General features: G+C 45.2%; 1 protein-coding gene across 7 annotated transcripts in view; it reads left to right on the top strand.

The window, feature by feature from the left end:
- Positions 1–17,151, top strand: part of ZBTB38 (zinc finger and BTB domain containing 38) — a 66,186-nt gene that overhangs the window by 34,408 nt on the left and 14,627 nt on the right. Inside the window, exons 1-2 of one of the 7 annotated variants that reach the window (XM_021713242.1) lie at positions 10,277–10,313; positions 14,185–14,189. The exons of 4 other annotated variants lie outside the window; for them this stretch is intronic. In XM_021713242.1, the coding sequence (XP_021568917.1) occupies positions 10,301–10,313; positions 14,185–14,189 (18 nt within the window). In that variant the 5' untranslated portion in view covers positions 10,277–10,300. Of the gene's footprint in view, positions 1–6,360; positions 6,469–10,276; positions 10,314–14,184; positions 14,190–16,811; positions 16,871–17,151 lie in introns of those variants that run through there. 2 more of the 7 variants (XM_021713246.1, XM_008059803.2) reach the window with 2 other exon arrangements.

Raw genomic sequence — 17,151 nt, forward strand, 5'->3', positions numbered from 1 at the left:
CAACCCTCTCGCCTCAGCCTCCCAAAGTGCTGGGATTACAGACTGAGCCACCGTGCCCCACCCCCTTCCAGATTTTCTACCCTTCCAGATTTTCTACCCTCCACTGACCTAGCCTTGGAAACCCTGTTACCAAGAAGGGAAAGTCCTGTTAGGGGACAGAAAACCTTTGTGTGTCAGGAAAGTGATACAAATAATTGCACCTTGATTTTGGATGTCTGTCCTCCAGAACTGTGAAAGAATGCATTTCTGCTGTTTTAAGTCACCGTGGTCATTTGTTATGGCAACTCTAGAAAACCAGCACAGTGTCCAGACCTAGCCTTGATCCAGAAGCTCCTGGGAGCTTGTTAAAAATTAGGTTCTTCTGGGTCCTTACCCCTGAGTGTTCTGATTCAGTCAGTCTAGGGTGGCATCAAGACATGACATTTGTGTGCAGTTCAGGTTTTGTTTTATTATTTATATATTTCTTTCCAAGTTGTTCCCAGGATGGTAACCTCATTGTAGTTAGACTTTAAAAAAATAAAAAGGTGTGGGGTACAATTCAGGGTTAGGTATAAAATGTTCATTATGCTGGTACCCTTGTTGATGAGGTATGCCCCTCCCTCACCTAGCAGTTTCCCTCAGCTGCCAATCCCATCTCCTCTTCCCCTGACAGTTTCTCACTACTGCCAATCCCTTTCTTATAGTATTATAATTGTTCAAGTTCTGCTTATGAGTGAGTACATAAGACATGACATTTTTAATAAGGGTCTCTAGGTGATTCCGACACACTGTGCTATTCCTCAAGCTCTTCCTTTGGCCCGACTTTTCATCCATTTTACCTGCAACTTGGGCGAGATTCCTGCTCACATTTGTAGCCACCTCCTGTACGTCAAACATCTGAAGCTTCAGCCCAGCTTCCTGGAGTCCCTTTTGGATATCCATTGATGGAGAGAGCCACCTGCATCTTTCACAGGCTCCTCAGAGGGGGCACAGTCGTCACCCTTCTCCCCCCAAACCAGCTCCTTGATCTGGGCTTCCTACCTGTTAAAAGCACATGTAGGCAGCAGAACCGGGGTCAGCTATCCTCGCCCTCCTCTCCTGTAACTTCCAGCTAGTTGATTCTTCTATACAAATAACTTTCCAGATTTCCCTTCTGTTTCACCCCTGCCTGTCTCCATGCCTCCTTTTCAGACCCCCTTGAGAAATTCTTCTCATGACACTGCTTCTAGAATGATCTACCTGCAAGTTTGTCAAGTCATTCCTATTTTAAATCTTTTGAGCGACTCACCATTGTCCAGGTTGTGCATTAGAGAACTTGAAAAAAATCCCAATACTCAGGCACCAACCAAGACCAAGTAAGTCAGAATCTCTAGATGTGCCTGATTCTTGGTGTTTTCTCAGATTCCCTCGGATGAATTGAGTATGTAGTTGGGTCTGAGAACTGTGGGACTGACTCCTGACATCGGAAACTCTCCCATCTCCCAGAAGGCCCCCGCATACACCTGAGCAACAGCTGTCCCTTTCCCCAGGGCTGGCATTCTATGCCATGCCTCCTTGCCTTTGCTTAGACTTCTGCCTAGATAGAATGCCTTTTTCCCTGTTGGATTCCAAGGAAAAGCTCCCTATCCTTCAAGACTCAGCCCCACCTCCCTTTCCCTGACTCTTCTTCTCCAGTTTAAGGATCCCTTCCCCAAATCCTGGACATCCCCCAGTGGAGCGCTTTGATCATCGTAGGAGCTGTCTGCATGTCTGTCTCCTCCAATGGACTGTGAGCTCCAGGAGGTTGCTGAATGAGAGAAAAAATAAAGGATTCAAAAAAGCCAAGGGGAGGAAAGAGTTCTGTTTCCCTGAATGATGGTCTTGTATTGCTTATGCTCATCAGATACTTGTTAAGAAAACAAAACTCGCCAGGTGCAGTGGCTCACCCCTATAATCCCAGCACTTTGGGAGGCAGAGGTGAGAGGATTGCCTGAGCCGGCGGGTTCGAGACCTGCCTGGGCAACTTGGCGAGATCTCATCTCTACCATAAATCAAGAAAAACTAACGGCATGGTAATGCACACCTGTAGTTCCAGCTACTTGGAAGGCCAAAGCGGAAGGATCACCTGAGCCCAGTAGGTCGAGGCTGTGGTGGCCATGAGTGTGTCACTGCATTCTAGCCTGGGCGACAGTGAGACTTCAACTCAAAAAAAAAAAAAGAAAACAAACCCTCCTCAACTGAATGATTAATTATTGAAAATGTAGTAGTAGTAGTATATGGAATACCATTAACTAAATATTTGCTAGCTAACATCTCTATATTCATTGCCTCACCTAACTATCATAATAGTCTTCTTGGTTATTATTCTTATTTTACAGAATAAATTGAGCAAAATGCTGTGTGATCATGAAATGGTAGAAAATATGAAATACAATATGTAGGTAATCACCTGGCCAGCAGCATGTTAATGATATACTGTAGGTTGATCAGGAATATCTGATTTTATTAATAAAATCAGATCAGGATTGCCTGAACCCAGGGGTTCGAGATCAGCCTGGACAACTTGGTGAGACCTCGTCTCTACAATAAATCAAAAAAATTAGCCAGGCGTGGTAGCACAAACCTGGAGTTCTGGCTACTTGGAAGGCTAAGGCAGAAGGCTCACCAGAGCCCAGCAGGTCAACTCTAGGGGGGCTGTGAGCATGCCACTATATTTCAGCCTGAGCGACACAGTGATACCCTGACTCCAAAAAAACAAAAAGCTAATGATATGCAGTTTTTGAGTGGCAAGTACACGTTTGACACTAAATTTGGCATAAAACAAGCATCACTATGAAGGATTCCAGTCAAATGATGAGATGGTGGTGCATATTTACTAACATTTGGAATCACATAAATATAGCCTGCCTTTTCATTTTATTAACAGTTAGTTTGAAACCAGAATCACAAGATCAAGGTTGAAAACTCGGTGGCTCAGCCTGTAATCCTGCGCCTTTGGGAGGCTGAGGTGAGTGGATTGCCGGAGCCCGCGGGTTTGAGACCCGCCTGGGCAGCGAGACCTCATCTCTACAATAAATCAAAAACTCAGCTGGGCGTGGTAACACAAGCCTGTAGTTCCGGCTACTCGGAAGGCTGAGGCAGAAGGATCGCCGGAGCCCAGCAGGTCGAGGCTGCAGTGGCCGGGAGTGGCCACTGCACTCCAGTCTGGGCGACAGAGTGAGACTACAACTCAAAAAAAAAAAAAAAAAAAATTAAAATTGAAAACCCAACCTTGCCAATGACAAGTTATGTGGTGCTGGAACATTGGCTTAATTTTTCTGAGCCTCGGTGTCTCATCTTTGCAATGGAAATATTATTCTCCAGCCTGCAGGGGTGTTGTGAGAAGGAAAATGAGGTGGTATGTATGAAAGTGATTTGTAAGTATGGCACAGGGCTCAACAGGAATCAGCCTGGGTGTTCTCGTCTTTGTTCTGTGTTTGCGTCTAGAAAGTTGGCCTTTGGAAGAAGTCAGGATGAGGAAGGTGGGGTTCTGCTGGGTAAGCGGATATGGGCACTGTGGGTGCTGAAACAATCACAGGCTGTCTGAATTCCCTGGCAGGGCGGGGTGCAAGGATGCCAGGATGTGAGCCGGAGAAAAACAAATGGAGCGAACTACTTAGAATGAGGGGATGGAGGAGAATGGTTTGAAAATTAGAGCCTTGCTGTGTTTGTTGAAACAATGGAGCTGAGAGAATGGTAGTGGTTAGGGTTTTACATTCAGTCACCTTTATCAAAGACCAGCCTAGAGACCACAGATGGGCTTTGGGAGGGCTTGACATCTTGATCTTTCACACTTAGGTTTTCCCCAACGATTCTAGCCCCAGCAGCTCTGGAGCTTTCTGGATCTGAATTGAAGAGTTCACTTGTCTTGTGGTCTTGATGTCTAGATTCTGAACCTATCCATGGAATCACATGGCCAGAGCTCCTTCTCACAGGGTCCCATCCTGATGGCGGGGATTCAGGCTCCTTCTTCCTTAAAGATGAAACCAAGCCTTTATTTTTATTCTAATAGATTGAAGAATATTTTCTAAGTTGTCATCAGGATAACAGTTCTGATCTCAAAATATGGTTTCTGGGAAGAAAAATGATCACATTCTGCTACTGTCTGGAGGTGAGCATAGAACACAGCCGTATCTTTTTGTCACAGACATCACCATCCTAAACTTACTGAAAGTTTCTGGAGCAGGAATCAGTGTAACATGTTTAAGGGATCAAGATGCACTTTAAGATAGAGTTGACATTCTCAAACACCGCAACAAGCGGAGAGTGGAAAGACCAAACAAACATGATTCAACTTAACTGGAACAAATAAATGAATTTTTGAATTTCAGTTAAAAAAAAATTCAGCCCTGGAAGTTGGAGGCCAAGGGGGAGGAAGAAAACAAAGGAAGAAAGGAGAAGTTCATGTCAAAAAAAAAGAGACGTATATTATCAATAAAAGCAATTATTGAGCACTTACGATTTGCTGTGCACTTGCTAAGTGCTCCTATACTCTTATTTAATCTCCTAAAACTCCATGGCATGTGTGTTATTCATTCAATTTTATAGATGAAGAAACGGAGGCTTAGTGAAGTCAGCACTTTCCGATTAACCTGGTTAGTGGTCCCAGTCTCTGCCATTTAAAGGGTATGGCAGAGTAAGGTGTGTGGAACCGGAAGTCGAGAAACCCGGTTTGAGTCCCACCATGATATCTTTGGCTTCTCTGTACAATTTTTTGCACGGGGCAATAGCTGAAGGAACTGAGGATGTATAGCCCAGGAGAGGGGTATATAGGGTGAACCTTTGAAGGGTTGTTGTGTGGCAGAGGCTGTAGGTAGGACCCCCTACCCACCATTGCACCTCCCTGGTGGGGGCTTCTCGGGCAAGGAAATTCCCATGCTGGGTGGAGCGAGTCCCATCCCTCGCCCAGCTCCTCATCTGAAGAACCTCTTAAATTCATTTGTGACAAATTCAGAATGAGTTAGCCTGAGTGCTCCACTAAGAATCATGCATTCTTTCCTTTTTGTGATCTAAAATGCCCTGAACCCTATTTATATTGAAGTGATGCTTACTTGTTTGCACAGTTTGAGAAATGTTCGAGGGACTGGATGGCCAGTTACTTGGGACCATCTTATGGATGCAACACTGTGAACTGGGAATGTAGTCGTCATTCGTAAAGGAACCCCAAAACACAACCCTGAAAAGGCTGCCACCCAGGAGGGGCTCTGCCCAAAGAATCATGTTTTTAAGAGGAACCGCCTGCCCTCAGAGCTAGCATTGACCTTGGGTATTTTTATGACTCTAACCCTATTATTAAGCCTATGACACTTAGAAGAGCGGCATGGCCAGGCTCAGTGACAGAAAGAGCCAGACCCTCCTGGGAGTGTGATATAGCATTCAGGGTACTGTATACTAGGGAGGGCGGGGCAGAGGCCTCCCGGGCAGGGAACCCCAAGCCCCTTTCTCTGTAGCCTCCCTCCCCCTGCATCCTGCCTCACCTCTTGGGCCCAGGACACCCCTCTGCTCTACCCTCTCTCCTCCTTGCTGATACTCATTGCTGCACAGAGCGTCACTCACCTTACTGTGTTTTAAAGGCCCCTCCCCACTAAGGTGAGGATGGAGCAGAATGAAGGTGTGAAGAGAACAGAGCACACCTATCATAAAATGCTTTAGCCTTCCCCGCCCAGTCTCCTGACACTCTGCTGAAGCTGACCGCCTTGATGTGTCTGTGTGAAGAAATGGGATGATAATCTAATCTAGGGCTAAGATCAGGGTCTGAGGGCAGAGGGCAGTCTTTGTCATAAAATGCCGAACGAGAAGGTCAGCATGTATGCCTATAGAAGCTACTCAAAAGATAGAAGCTTCCCTCTGGTTGTTGAGATCCCCAGCCTCTTCTCTGATTATTCTTCCCAGCAGGGCCGATATCTTTCATGGGTGTGCAGGGCTCCCCAAAACAATAGAGGCACTTATTTTGCATCTGTTGATACATAGTCATTGACTATGTTCATCATAATATTAATCATAATGGTGATACACGTGTCTGTTCATTGAATGTGTTTGTTCTTCTAGTCACTGTACCAAGAAATTAACATATTCTCCCAAGGGCTTTTTGTTTGTTTTTTGTTTTGTTTGTTTTGTTTAGTTTATTTTTATAACAACATAGTCTTGCTATGTTGCCCAGCCTCCCTAAGTGCTGGGATTATAGGCATGAGCCAGTGCACCCATCCACTCCCAAGGTTTTAATGTGTGAACTCTTACTGTATTACCCATAGTCCCTTATTTTCCTAAATGTTTGTTTTCTTACATTTACCTTCCACAAGTTTTGGTTTTTTTTATTTTTGTTTTTGTTTTGTTTTGTTTGTTTTTTGAGTCAGGGTCTCACTCTGTTGCCCAGGCTAGAGTGCAGTGGCATGATCATAGCTCATTGCAACCTCACCCTCCTGGGCTCAGGCAGTCTTCCTGCCTCAGCTTCCTGAGTAGCTGGGACTACAGGCACATGCTAATTTTTAAATTTTTTTGTAGAGCCGAGTGGCACGATCATAGCTCATTGCAACCTCACCCTCCTGGGCTCAGGCAGTCTTCCTGCCTCAGCTTCCTGAGTAGCTGGGACTACAGGCACATGCTAGTTTTTTAATTTTTTTGTAGAGCCGAGGTCCAGGTTGTTCTCAAACTCCTGGGCTCAAGCAGTCTTCCCGCTTCTCAAGCAGTCTTCCCGCTTCAGGCTCCCAAAGTGCTGGGATTATAGGTGTGAGCCACCATGCCTGGCCAAACACTAGTATTGTTTTACCTAGCTTCCCTTCTTTTGGAATCAGTCAGGCCTAAGGCCCCCAGATCCTGATCATACTGCCTGCCCAACTAATCTGACCTGAACTGACTGGACGCCCCCAGGCCTGAGGCTCTCCAGGCCCCCCAACTCTCCCCGCCCCCCCCCCAGCTTTAGGAAAATCCCCACTTACAAACTGACTTCTGCTTCCAAGTCCCTTTCAGCCATCAAGGCATTAAATTGACTGCTAGTATCATAATGAGATGGGCTAGAAAAAAGAACTGTAGATACTGGTTTATTTTCTGGAATTTTCGTGGAAATTATCATAGTGAAAAAGAGCAGTAGAATGAGACACTACATTTAATCTGTATTATCTCATTTAGATATAGCTGTAAGAATGAGGTTGCACTGTTATGTCCATTTTATAGATTTTTTTTTTTAAAAACTGGCCTAGATATGTTAATTAATTTGTCCAAGTTTATACAGCTAGCAAGTTAGCAAAACTGGAAATTAAACCCAGGAATGGGTAAGCAGAGGCCCTGCCCTATCATCTGAGAATAAAGATACGAACTATCTTTATTTAGGGAGAGAAAGAACGTCCCAGTTGTGCAGGAACAGGAAAGCTTGGAACTATGGACTACTGACAGTTGCCAGTAATTTCAATCATGGACTTCAATGGAAGCTTGAACCAGAATCTAGAATAAAGCATATACATATGCTAACCCCAAACTGAACCCCAATTTTTTTTTTTGAATTGGAGTCTTTTAAATAATCTTCTTTTCTTTAGTTGTATTGTTAGCATTTCTTCTAAACATGTGGGAAAAGTAATTATTTTATATAAAAGCCTTGTAAGTTGACTATTTACTAGTTGTTCTAGTAAAAAGTTTGGTAGACAGGTGGCTGTTTAAAATAAACACTGAGATAATTGATACATTTCCATTATGTGTACTTATCCTATTAAGTTAGAAGGTCACTCAAATTTAGCTACACATTTACGAATAAGAACAAAGCTAAGATATTGTCCACTGGTTGGGTTATGTGCCTGTTTTGGATAGTGACTTTTTTTTTTTTTGGAGTTGGAGTCTCACTCTGTCGCCCAGGCTGGAGTACAGTGGCATGATCACGACTATCATAGCCTCGACCTGCTGGGCTCAGGCATTCCTTCTATTTCAGCCTTCCCAGTGGCTGGAACCACAGGTGCATGCTACCACACCCAGCTGATTTATTTATTGTAGAAATGAAATCTTGTCAAGTTACTCAGGCTGGTCTCCAACCTCTGGGCTCAAGCAATTCTCTCGCCTCCACCTCCCAAAATACTGTGATTACAGGCGTGAGCCACTGCACTCAGCCTGGATAGTGACATTCTTTTTTTTTTTTTTTCCTTTCAAGTTTTCAAACAAAGTTTATTAGAGAAGAAAAAGAGGAAAGAGAGAGACATGCCAGCGCTGGCACTGGTGAAAGAAACTGCCGATAGTGAGTTCTTTTACCTTCCTAGAGGAGCCTGTCCTGCACTTGCCTCATGATTGCTCTGATCTGTTCACAGATTCTTGGCAAACCACATGTGCTCCTTCACTTCATGCAAAGGGGTTTTTCAGTAACTTATCAGTTTAGTCATGATTTATTTTAAAGAATATTTGGTGTTTGGGGTTTATAACTTTAGAATTTTTTTAGTTTAAGTCTCAGTTTAGTGGATAATTACTTTGCATTTTGTTCAGTTAAAAAAACAACATTAAAAATTTGGGTTCAGGCCAGGCTCAGTGGCTCAGCCTGTAATCCCACGCTTTGGGAGGCTGAGGTGAGTGAATTGCCTGAGCCCACGGGTTTGAGACCCACCTGGGCAACTTGGTGAGACCTCATCTCTATAATAAATAAAAAATGAGCCGGGTGTGGTAGCATGCGCCTATAGTTCCAGCTACTTGGAAGGCTGAGGCGGAAGGATTGCCGGAGCCCAGCAGTCAAGGCTGCGGTGGCTGGGAGCGGCCACTTCACTCCAGTCTGGGCGACAGAGTGAGACTCCAACTCAAAAAAAAAAAAAAAAAAGAATGATTGGTTAATGAGTCTCTAAGGGGTACCAGGCACTGTGAAGGGGCCTGGGAAGCTCTGGACACACAGTGAAATAGGACGTTTGTCCCTGTCATTTCACATTCCCTAGTTTTGGGCCTGGGGCCAAGGCTTAGCTAATTCTTGCTCCTACTGACATGTGTGACTACTAATAATTAATTGATAACAGTACTAATAATATGTCATGTTTATGAAGCTTGATTTTGTGCCAGACATTATGCCAAGCACTCCATAAATATTGTCATTTAATTCTCATGTTAACTCTAGTAGAGTCTATTATTAGCTCCATTTTTCAGATGAAGAAACTGAGGTGCAAAGGGTTGTTTTTTTGTTTTTTGTTTTTTAAGTGAGAAAGCAGGATTTATTGAGAGGACAGAAAAACTCCCACAGTGGGAGGGGACCCAAAGGGGTCGCTCTAAAGAGTTTTAAAGCTTGTACAGGGTCACAGCCAGAGCATGACAGAGCCAGGTCCCCCTGACAGCAAAGTTCAGACTCTTAGCCACTGTACCGGAATGGACATGGCTTCCCTTATCCTGATGTATCCTAAGGTGCCACCCCCTTTGATGAGTGGACCGTAGCAGTGTGTTGGGAGTCTCCCAGCCCTTTCAGTTCAGCAGCTTTAGTCTCCCCACCCTTCTCTTTCTGTGCCCCATTTTGTGGTCACCCCTGTGTTATACCCTATAAATATTACCTCGAAATGGACGTGGTTAAAAAAAAGTCATATTCATGAGCGTCATATATTACTTGAAAGTTTACATTTTTTAAAGAAGATGGATTAAAAGTCACAGCTTTGGAGAATACTGAATTTCCTTTCAATTCACCCTGGGGCCTCCTGGTGGTCTATACAGCATCTTGGTGCATATTGAATTATGGTCCCCTTCTGGCAAGGGAGGCAGCTGTGCACCAGGGAACATGCCTGGCCATGCAGAAGACGGACTGCCTCTCAGCCTAGCACAAGGCATGGTCTCCATCCTGCACATGGCAGCCCCGCTCCAGGCCCAACCACAGTTTGCCACAAACACACTGGAGAGTAGACTGGGGCGGCGTCCTGTGAGCCTTGGATAGTTTGATCTCTAATATATGTGCATTTCACTACATGCAGCCAAGAAACATGTGGGAAAGCTAAGTCCTTTGTGTCTTGGTGCTCCCTAACCTGAAATGGAGAGTGTGGTTTTGAGCCATACTGCCTAGATTTGAATCTCAGAGCTGCCACTCAGTAGCTAGAGGATTTTGACCAAGCTCCACAGCCGCTCTGAGCCCCACTTTTCACGTTTGCAGAATCAGATTGCTGTGAGGCATCAATGGAATGATGTCAGTGTAGTGTGTAGAATGGTGCTGGACACACAGATGTGCTTGTTAGGTGTTGGGACACAGCTTGGCTGGCATATTTGGATGACTTCCTCCTGCCAAGCGAATAAGCCACAATAGGGACACTGATGCATTTGTAGGGGGACGAGGCTGTCACTCTCATTCCCAGACAGGCTTCCCAAAGGGTCTCCAATGAAAGCAGGAGGTACAGTAGCCTGTTTCTTCATAGTGTAGCCACAAGTCATGTGCATTATATATCACAGTTATCTTCAGCAGAATACAAAAAGTCTGCCTGCCCAGACCCTGTCTCCCAAAACTCTGATTCAAGGTCAGTGACGTCAGTTGTTCTAAAACTCTGAAATTTTGATACTGGGTGGCATGGGGTATAGTTGTCCCATGGGTTCTTTGACTCTACCACAGGAAAGAACTTTAGAGCATGTCACAGAGAGAATTTTAAAGGATAGTTTATTAGAGAGAAAAAAAAAGAAAAAGAGATGTTTAAGAGAGAATGTGAATGTCCTTAAGGGAAAGGACACACCCCTTTTCTGTTAGCAGAGTGCTTTATGTATTTCCAAAACGATAGTTAAACAGCCTATTTCTAAGCTAAGCTTTGATCACAAGTTTGAATTCTTATTGTTTTACTTCTCAGTTTGCATGTGCCATGAGGTACTTTTGAAATAATAGGAAAAGTTGCTCTTTAATTAAGTTTCCTCTTAGAGCACCGTACCTCAGTGTCCCTAGTAACGCCCTACCCTCCTGTTCTTGGTCTTTGTAGCCAGCTGCCCCATATTCCAAGGTTGGACCTGGGTTTCAGTCAGTGTGTAGTTGTTTAAAATAGTTACGTCCTGATAAGACAGTGCTCAGATGCCTGACCATCTGGTTTCCTAACAATCTAAGCCTGCCTGTGAGAAACTCACTATCTATGTCTAAGCTCTGTCCTGCCTCAGTTTCACAGGTGAGTCTGATACATGTGCTTCTGAGTCCCACCATGTAAGCATACGTTGCCATGTCTTTTCTGCCTTGCTGTCAGTTGCCTGATAGCAAATGAGGGCTTCTGCGTGCTTTGGAGTCAGTTGTGTACTGGTGTTCCAGGACTTATAAGCAGTCATAGTTTCATGACCCAGAAGCAGACCACAGACTCAGCACTGTCTCCAGATTAGCTCCTCACAAGAGGAGGCCAGGTGAGGGGGAGGGCATTGGAAGGAACTGGCCGGTGGTTGCAGAGAGTGGACAGCTACGGGAGCACAGGAAGGGAGGATGTCACATGGAAGCTGAGTCTTCCATAAACACCCCATACCAAGGCCTCACATGACCCACATGCTGCCAACTTAACAACTTTTTCAGTATTAAAAAAGAGTTAATTTTAAAGAGTTTATTGCCAAATTCAGTCCAAGTACCCAAGACAAAGGCCAAATTCCTGGACGTTGAACAAAGCATGTCAAGTAGAGCTTGAAGAATTGCTTTTTTCTTCCTCTGAGCCAAAATAGGGATAGTAAGCAATTTTCTGCGTTTCAAAGCTGTGCTTCAGTGTTTTAACTTGTTTGGGCTGTAATGTCTTTATGGCCTGTGGACGGCCCTGGCTTGTCTTATGCAGCCCAGAGTTAGGCCAACAGTGTTGACTTGTTTTGTGTGTGTGTTTTCTTTCCTTTTCCATGTCAGAACAACCTTCGTGACTTTTTATGGCCAACAAATGTCTTTCCTCCATTAGCATAGGTGAGAAATAGCAAGGAAGTTCACACTGACCCGACACTGGATCCAGAAAATGTGGTAACAGTGCCAGGCATGGCAAGCTCTATGAAGCTTAGCCTTGGGGTGCTTTTTTTGTCTTTGCATTCATTTAATAAAGGTTCATGAACACCTATTATGTGGCACTTGCAGTGCTGAGTGCTAGGAAAACTGGTAAACAGTCTCAGCCCTCATAAAATTTTTACTCTTTGGAAAAAGCCCAAAACTGTCAAATAATTTTTAATGATAATAATAAGCACTACGAAAGAAAAATATGCTGAAAATATATGTAACAGGTGAACCTGATCAGAGAGAGGGGGTATGGGACAGAGATGAGGGTAGGCTGCTGTCCAGTCAAGAAGGGTATTCAAGCCTGCATAAGCAGCATGTACAAAGGCTCTGTGGGAGGAAGGACCTGGGCACATTCATGTAACAGAAAGTATGGGCTAGAATGACAGGAATGGAAGTCAGATCACAGGGGACCTTATAAAGTTTGGTAAGGGTGCTGAGATTTGGATTTAGGGCTTTGACAAACCTCACTGACCCATGTCTCAGCTCAATGATGGCTAAGAAGACTTTTCCTTCTGTCATGGAGGGAGCTGACACCAGAAGCTGACTCTGCCCTGGAGATTGTGCTCCCCCAGTGCTCCCCTGAGGCGTCACACCCACTGATCTCACACTGCACCTTGACCGGCTGGCTGGTCCCCAGCATGAGCCTTAGAATTCTTGCACCTGCTTCGTCACCAGGCCCATCAAGAGAAGGGAAACGTGCATGATCGTGGTGGGGAGGGCAGGCGAATGAAAGCTCATCTTCCGGAGGCATTCACTTCAGATGAGCAAATCCTAGTTGTGCAAACGTGTTCTGGGCTCTGGGGTAGGCACTGTGATAGATGACCTATCAGATGACGCCTTGAAAACTCCTACTGGATACCTGGCCAGCCATGAGGGATCCCAGGTCCAAGGCCCATCGTCCAGCAGTGCTCAGGTCATCCTGGTGACTGCCGCCTGTGGCCGGGGGACCGCTCGCCTTAACACCATCCTCGTTGTCCTCCTTGGAGACCTCTCTGGCATATTCCTCAGCATCTCTCCATGATGTCTTGCATGTGACTCAGGCTGGCTACTCCCAATGGCCTGGCCTCTTGAATCCCAGTCTGGGTCTTTTTCTGTTGACATTCTCTTCCCAGGGGATCTTGTATAACAAGCCTTCAGTTTGCACTTCTCTGGGCTCAGTTTCCACATCTGGACTAGGGGCATGATAATAACATCAACTTCCATAGTGAGCACTGGCCCTGTTGATTCATTTAATCTGTGAGTATGTGGTATATTTCCATTTTATGTGCCTGCTTCCATCAAATTGTGGAAGAGATTGAATGAATTCATATGCAAAGTGCTTTACAACCTGAAATGTATCAAATCAAAATAATGATATTCAAAATTGGGGAATTCAGACAGATGAAAATGGTAATTGTCAATATTAATGTTGACTCTCCTTACATAATATTGATCTGCAAACATACCTATAGTTTAGATTGTTTATTTTATTTTATTTTATTTTTTTCTTATTGTGCTTCATTTTGGGACACTTCTTTTATTTATTTATTTATTTATTTATTTATTTTAAAGATGTGGGGGCCGGGCTCAGTGACTCAGCCTGTAATCCTACCCATTTAGGGAGGCCGAGACGAGTGGATTGCCTGAGCCCGCGGGTTCAAGATCAACCTGGGCAACTTGGTGAGACCTTGTCTCTACAATAAATTAAAAAAAAAAAAAAAAAAAAGCCGGGCTCGGTGGATCAACCCTGTAATCCCGCGCCTTTGGGAGGCTGAGGTGAGTGGATTGCCTGAGCTCTCGGGTTCGAGACCCGCCTGGGCAACTTGGCAAGACCTCATCTCTACAATAAATTTTTTAAAAATAGCCAGGTGTGGTGGCGCATGCCTGTAGTTTCAGCCACTTGGAAGTCTGAGTTGAAAGGATCACTGACCCCAACAGGTCAAGGTTGCGATGGCCATGTGCGTGCCACTGCACTCCAGCCTGGATGACAGGGTGAGACTCCAACTCAAAAAAACAAAAACAAAAAGAAGATGTGGGGTAGAATTCAGAATACAAATGTTCATTATACAGGTACCCTTGTTGATGAGGTGTGCCCCTCCCTCCCCTAGATTGTTTATTTTTTAGTGAGCATTTATAGAGGAGCTACTATGGGCCAAGCACTCTTCTGGGTGCTTGCGGTATGTCAGTGAAGAAAGCCACAAATTGCTGAGGCAGGCAGATTTCTTGAGCCCAGGAGTTCAAGATCAACCTGGGCAACATAGCGAAACCTCATCTCTACAAAAAATCAAAAAATTAGCCAGGCATGGTGGCACCTGCCTATAGTCCCAGCTACTTGGGATGCTGAGGCAGAAGGATTGCCTGAGCCCGGGAGGTCAAGGCTGCAGTAAGCTGTTACCGTGCCATTGCACTCCAGCCTGGACAACAGAGTAAGACTCTGACTCCAAAAAATAAAAAATTGCTACTCTGTGGGGCTTAAATTCTAGCAAGCAGGCAGACAACAAATAAGTAAGTTGTGTAGTATTCTGGAATGTTGTGGAAAAGCCAAAAAGCGGAGCAGAGTGAGGGGGATGATGAGTGCTGAGGAGAGGGGCCGGTTACTTTTTTTAGTCAGGATGAGCCTTGTTTGTATCTTATATGCATAGTCACCTCACTTATTCACCCAACAAATATTTACTGAGTCCCTCCTGTGTGGCTATGAACTGTGAACAGGCCGGATAATGTCCTTCCCTCCCAGAGCTTACTTTCTGATGAGCAGAGGGACAGTAAACAAGCCGGCAAGAACAGGTGATAATTACAGGTTGAGGTAAACGGGATGAAAGAAATCAACGAGGTGACATGAGGGTGGGTAAAAGGACAGCAGGTGGGGAGATGGGGTGGCCCCTCCAAGGTGACATTTGAGCTGGGTCTGAAGCAGGAGCCACCTGCCACGGGTAGTGCTGGAACCAGTGTGTGTCAGGGGCCCAGAGCTGGAGGAGACTGGACAGGAACAAGCCGGTGAGAGTCAACAGAGCAGAGTCTGGAGAGTGGACAGATCCATGGACAATGGACGGCCTCACAGGCCACAGAGAAGGGTCTGAATTTCATCCTAACACCAGGGGAAGGGCTTTTAACAGGACTTGACTTGATCTCGTGTGTGTGTGTGTGTGTGTGTGTGTGTGTGTGTGTGTGTGTGTGTTGTTGTTGTTTTTGAGTTGAAGTCTCACTGTTGTCCAGGCTGGAGTACAGTGGCATGCCCACAGCCATCGTGGCCTCGACCTGCTGGGCTTAGGCAATCCTTCTATCTCAGCCTTCCAAGTAGCTGGAACTACAGACACACGCCACCATGCCTGGCTAGTTTTTGTGATTTATTGTAGAGACGAGGTCTTGCCAAGTTGCCCAGGCTGGTCTTAAACCCCCAGGCTCAAGCAATCCTCTTGCCTCAGCCTCCCAAAGTGCTGGGATTACAGCCTGAGCCACTGTACCTGGCCTCATTTATGTTTTTAAAGATCGTCTTGCCTGCTTATATGGAAGGTGGGCTGCATGAGCAGTTCCCTTCATCACCACCAGGTGGGCAGGACACAGTTCTCAGGCTAGTTCCAGCTAATGTGTGTTGAACCCCCTCCTAAGTGCCCCCTCCTTGGTGCTTTGTGGGGGCATCATCTCATTCACTCCTCTCTGCCTGGTTTCCGATTCATCCAGGAAGTACCAGTGTAGACTGTAATTCACTGTCTTGCAGAGTTCCCCAGAAAGCTGAGGTGCAGAGGGGCCAGGGGCGGAGAGTGGTGGAGAGATGGATTTAGATTGTTTCACACCCAGGCAGTAGCTGGTGCTACTCTGTCCATTTTAGAATAACCCATCTTTGCAACTAGCTGGAGGTTTATTCTTGTTCAGAAGCCAGAATGTGCAACCGTTATTCCTTCCGCCCTCCCAGAGGTGGCAGTCAACCCAGAGGGACAAGACCAAGAAAATGTTGATTGGCCTTTGAAACCAACTCTTGATGAGTTTATCTTAAGTTCACTGTAGGGGTGAGTTTACCCCTACAAATGAGAAGTCTCAGGGGACAGGAACCCTGTACTGGGGAACCCCATCCTCAGCCCTCACAGCATTCAGATTTAAAATGCTGTCTGCTTTAAGGACTCTGAGTATCCCAGAATTTGGTTGAAACAAGAAATGGAGCAGTCAGGAGCTTCAGAGAAAGGTTTTTAAGCCTGTTTGCCAGGTTTCTTAAGCAAGCAGGTGCCCAGGCAAGCTTGATCCTGAGGTGAACCCTGGGCACACGGGCTACCCTGAAACACTGTTGATTTCAAAAAGAAAAAAAGGAAACCAAGGACCTTTTCCCCCCTTTCATCTTTCCAAACAAGCAACCTGAATATTTAACTGGGCCCATTGCATCATTCATGAATCTGACAGTACTCATTCTCACAATCTATGTGCATGCAACCACAAGTCTGGAGACCTAATGTTTACCTTTTCGAGATAATAGATGAGGTTATCCAGGCTGGCCTCTCTCCCTGCTGAATGCGCTCTGATGGTGGCCTTTAGAACAGTCCGAATTTTAGTTTAAAAAAGCAGTTTTGAAAAGTTCCCTTGTCACACTATGCCTTGTTGAATCTGATAGCTTTAATGCATTAAAGGTCTGATAAATGTGGCTATGCTGTGCCCCTCTCGGGCCGCATTTAGAAGGCAAAAGCAAGAGGATTTTCCTTTTCCTAGACACAGCTCAACTCCATAAAGGGCTTCTGTTTTGTAATCTGTTTTCGAGATCTGATGCGTGTGTTTCTAACACCCCGTCACGTGAGGAGGTCTGACGTAGTCACCCAACATGACTATGAGAAAATGTACTGCAAAGATGTGTGTGGGATGGTGCCGCCAGCTCGCTGAAGCAAAATGTCCTTTGTCAGAAAACTTTCCACAGGGAATGGCAGACCCGCACGGTAGATTCCGTTGCGATATGGGCCCTGTGCTGGCCCAGTATGGACAGTAAGTTTGACTTTTGCAGGATTCCAGGTCAGTATCCTAATACAGCACGTTCTTTTTTTAGTTAGGTTTTATTTCTAAGTTTCTTTTTATAGAAGACGACTTGCAGTAGAGAAAGGAGAAAGTTGCTCTGTCTATTCTGTTTTGTTATTATGAGCCTTAGACATTGAGTGTTCAAGGGGCCTGGCAAGAGAGCTCTTGGCCTTTTCCTCTGATTAGAAGATTTAGAAAAATGGGGTTTCATCTGGCCCTGGACAATGGCTTTGAATAAGTGAGTTCTAGTTCTGCCTCAGTGTAGACTGAAAAGGGCT

The sequence above is a fragment of the Carlito syrichta genome, unplaced genomic scaffold (genome assembly GCF_000164805.1).
Source record: "Carlito syrichta isolate Samal-C Ts95f unplaced genomic scaffold, Tarsius_syrichta-2.0.1 Scaffold304374, whole genome shotgun sequence".
Lineage (NCBI taxonomy): Eukaryota > Metazoa > Chordata > Mammalia > Primates > Tarsiidae > Carlito > Carlito syrichta.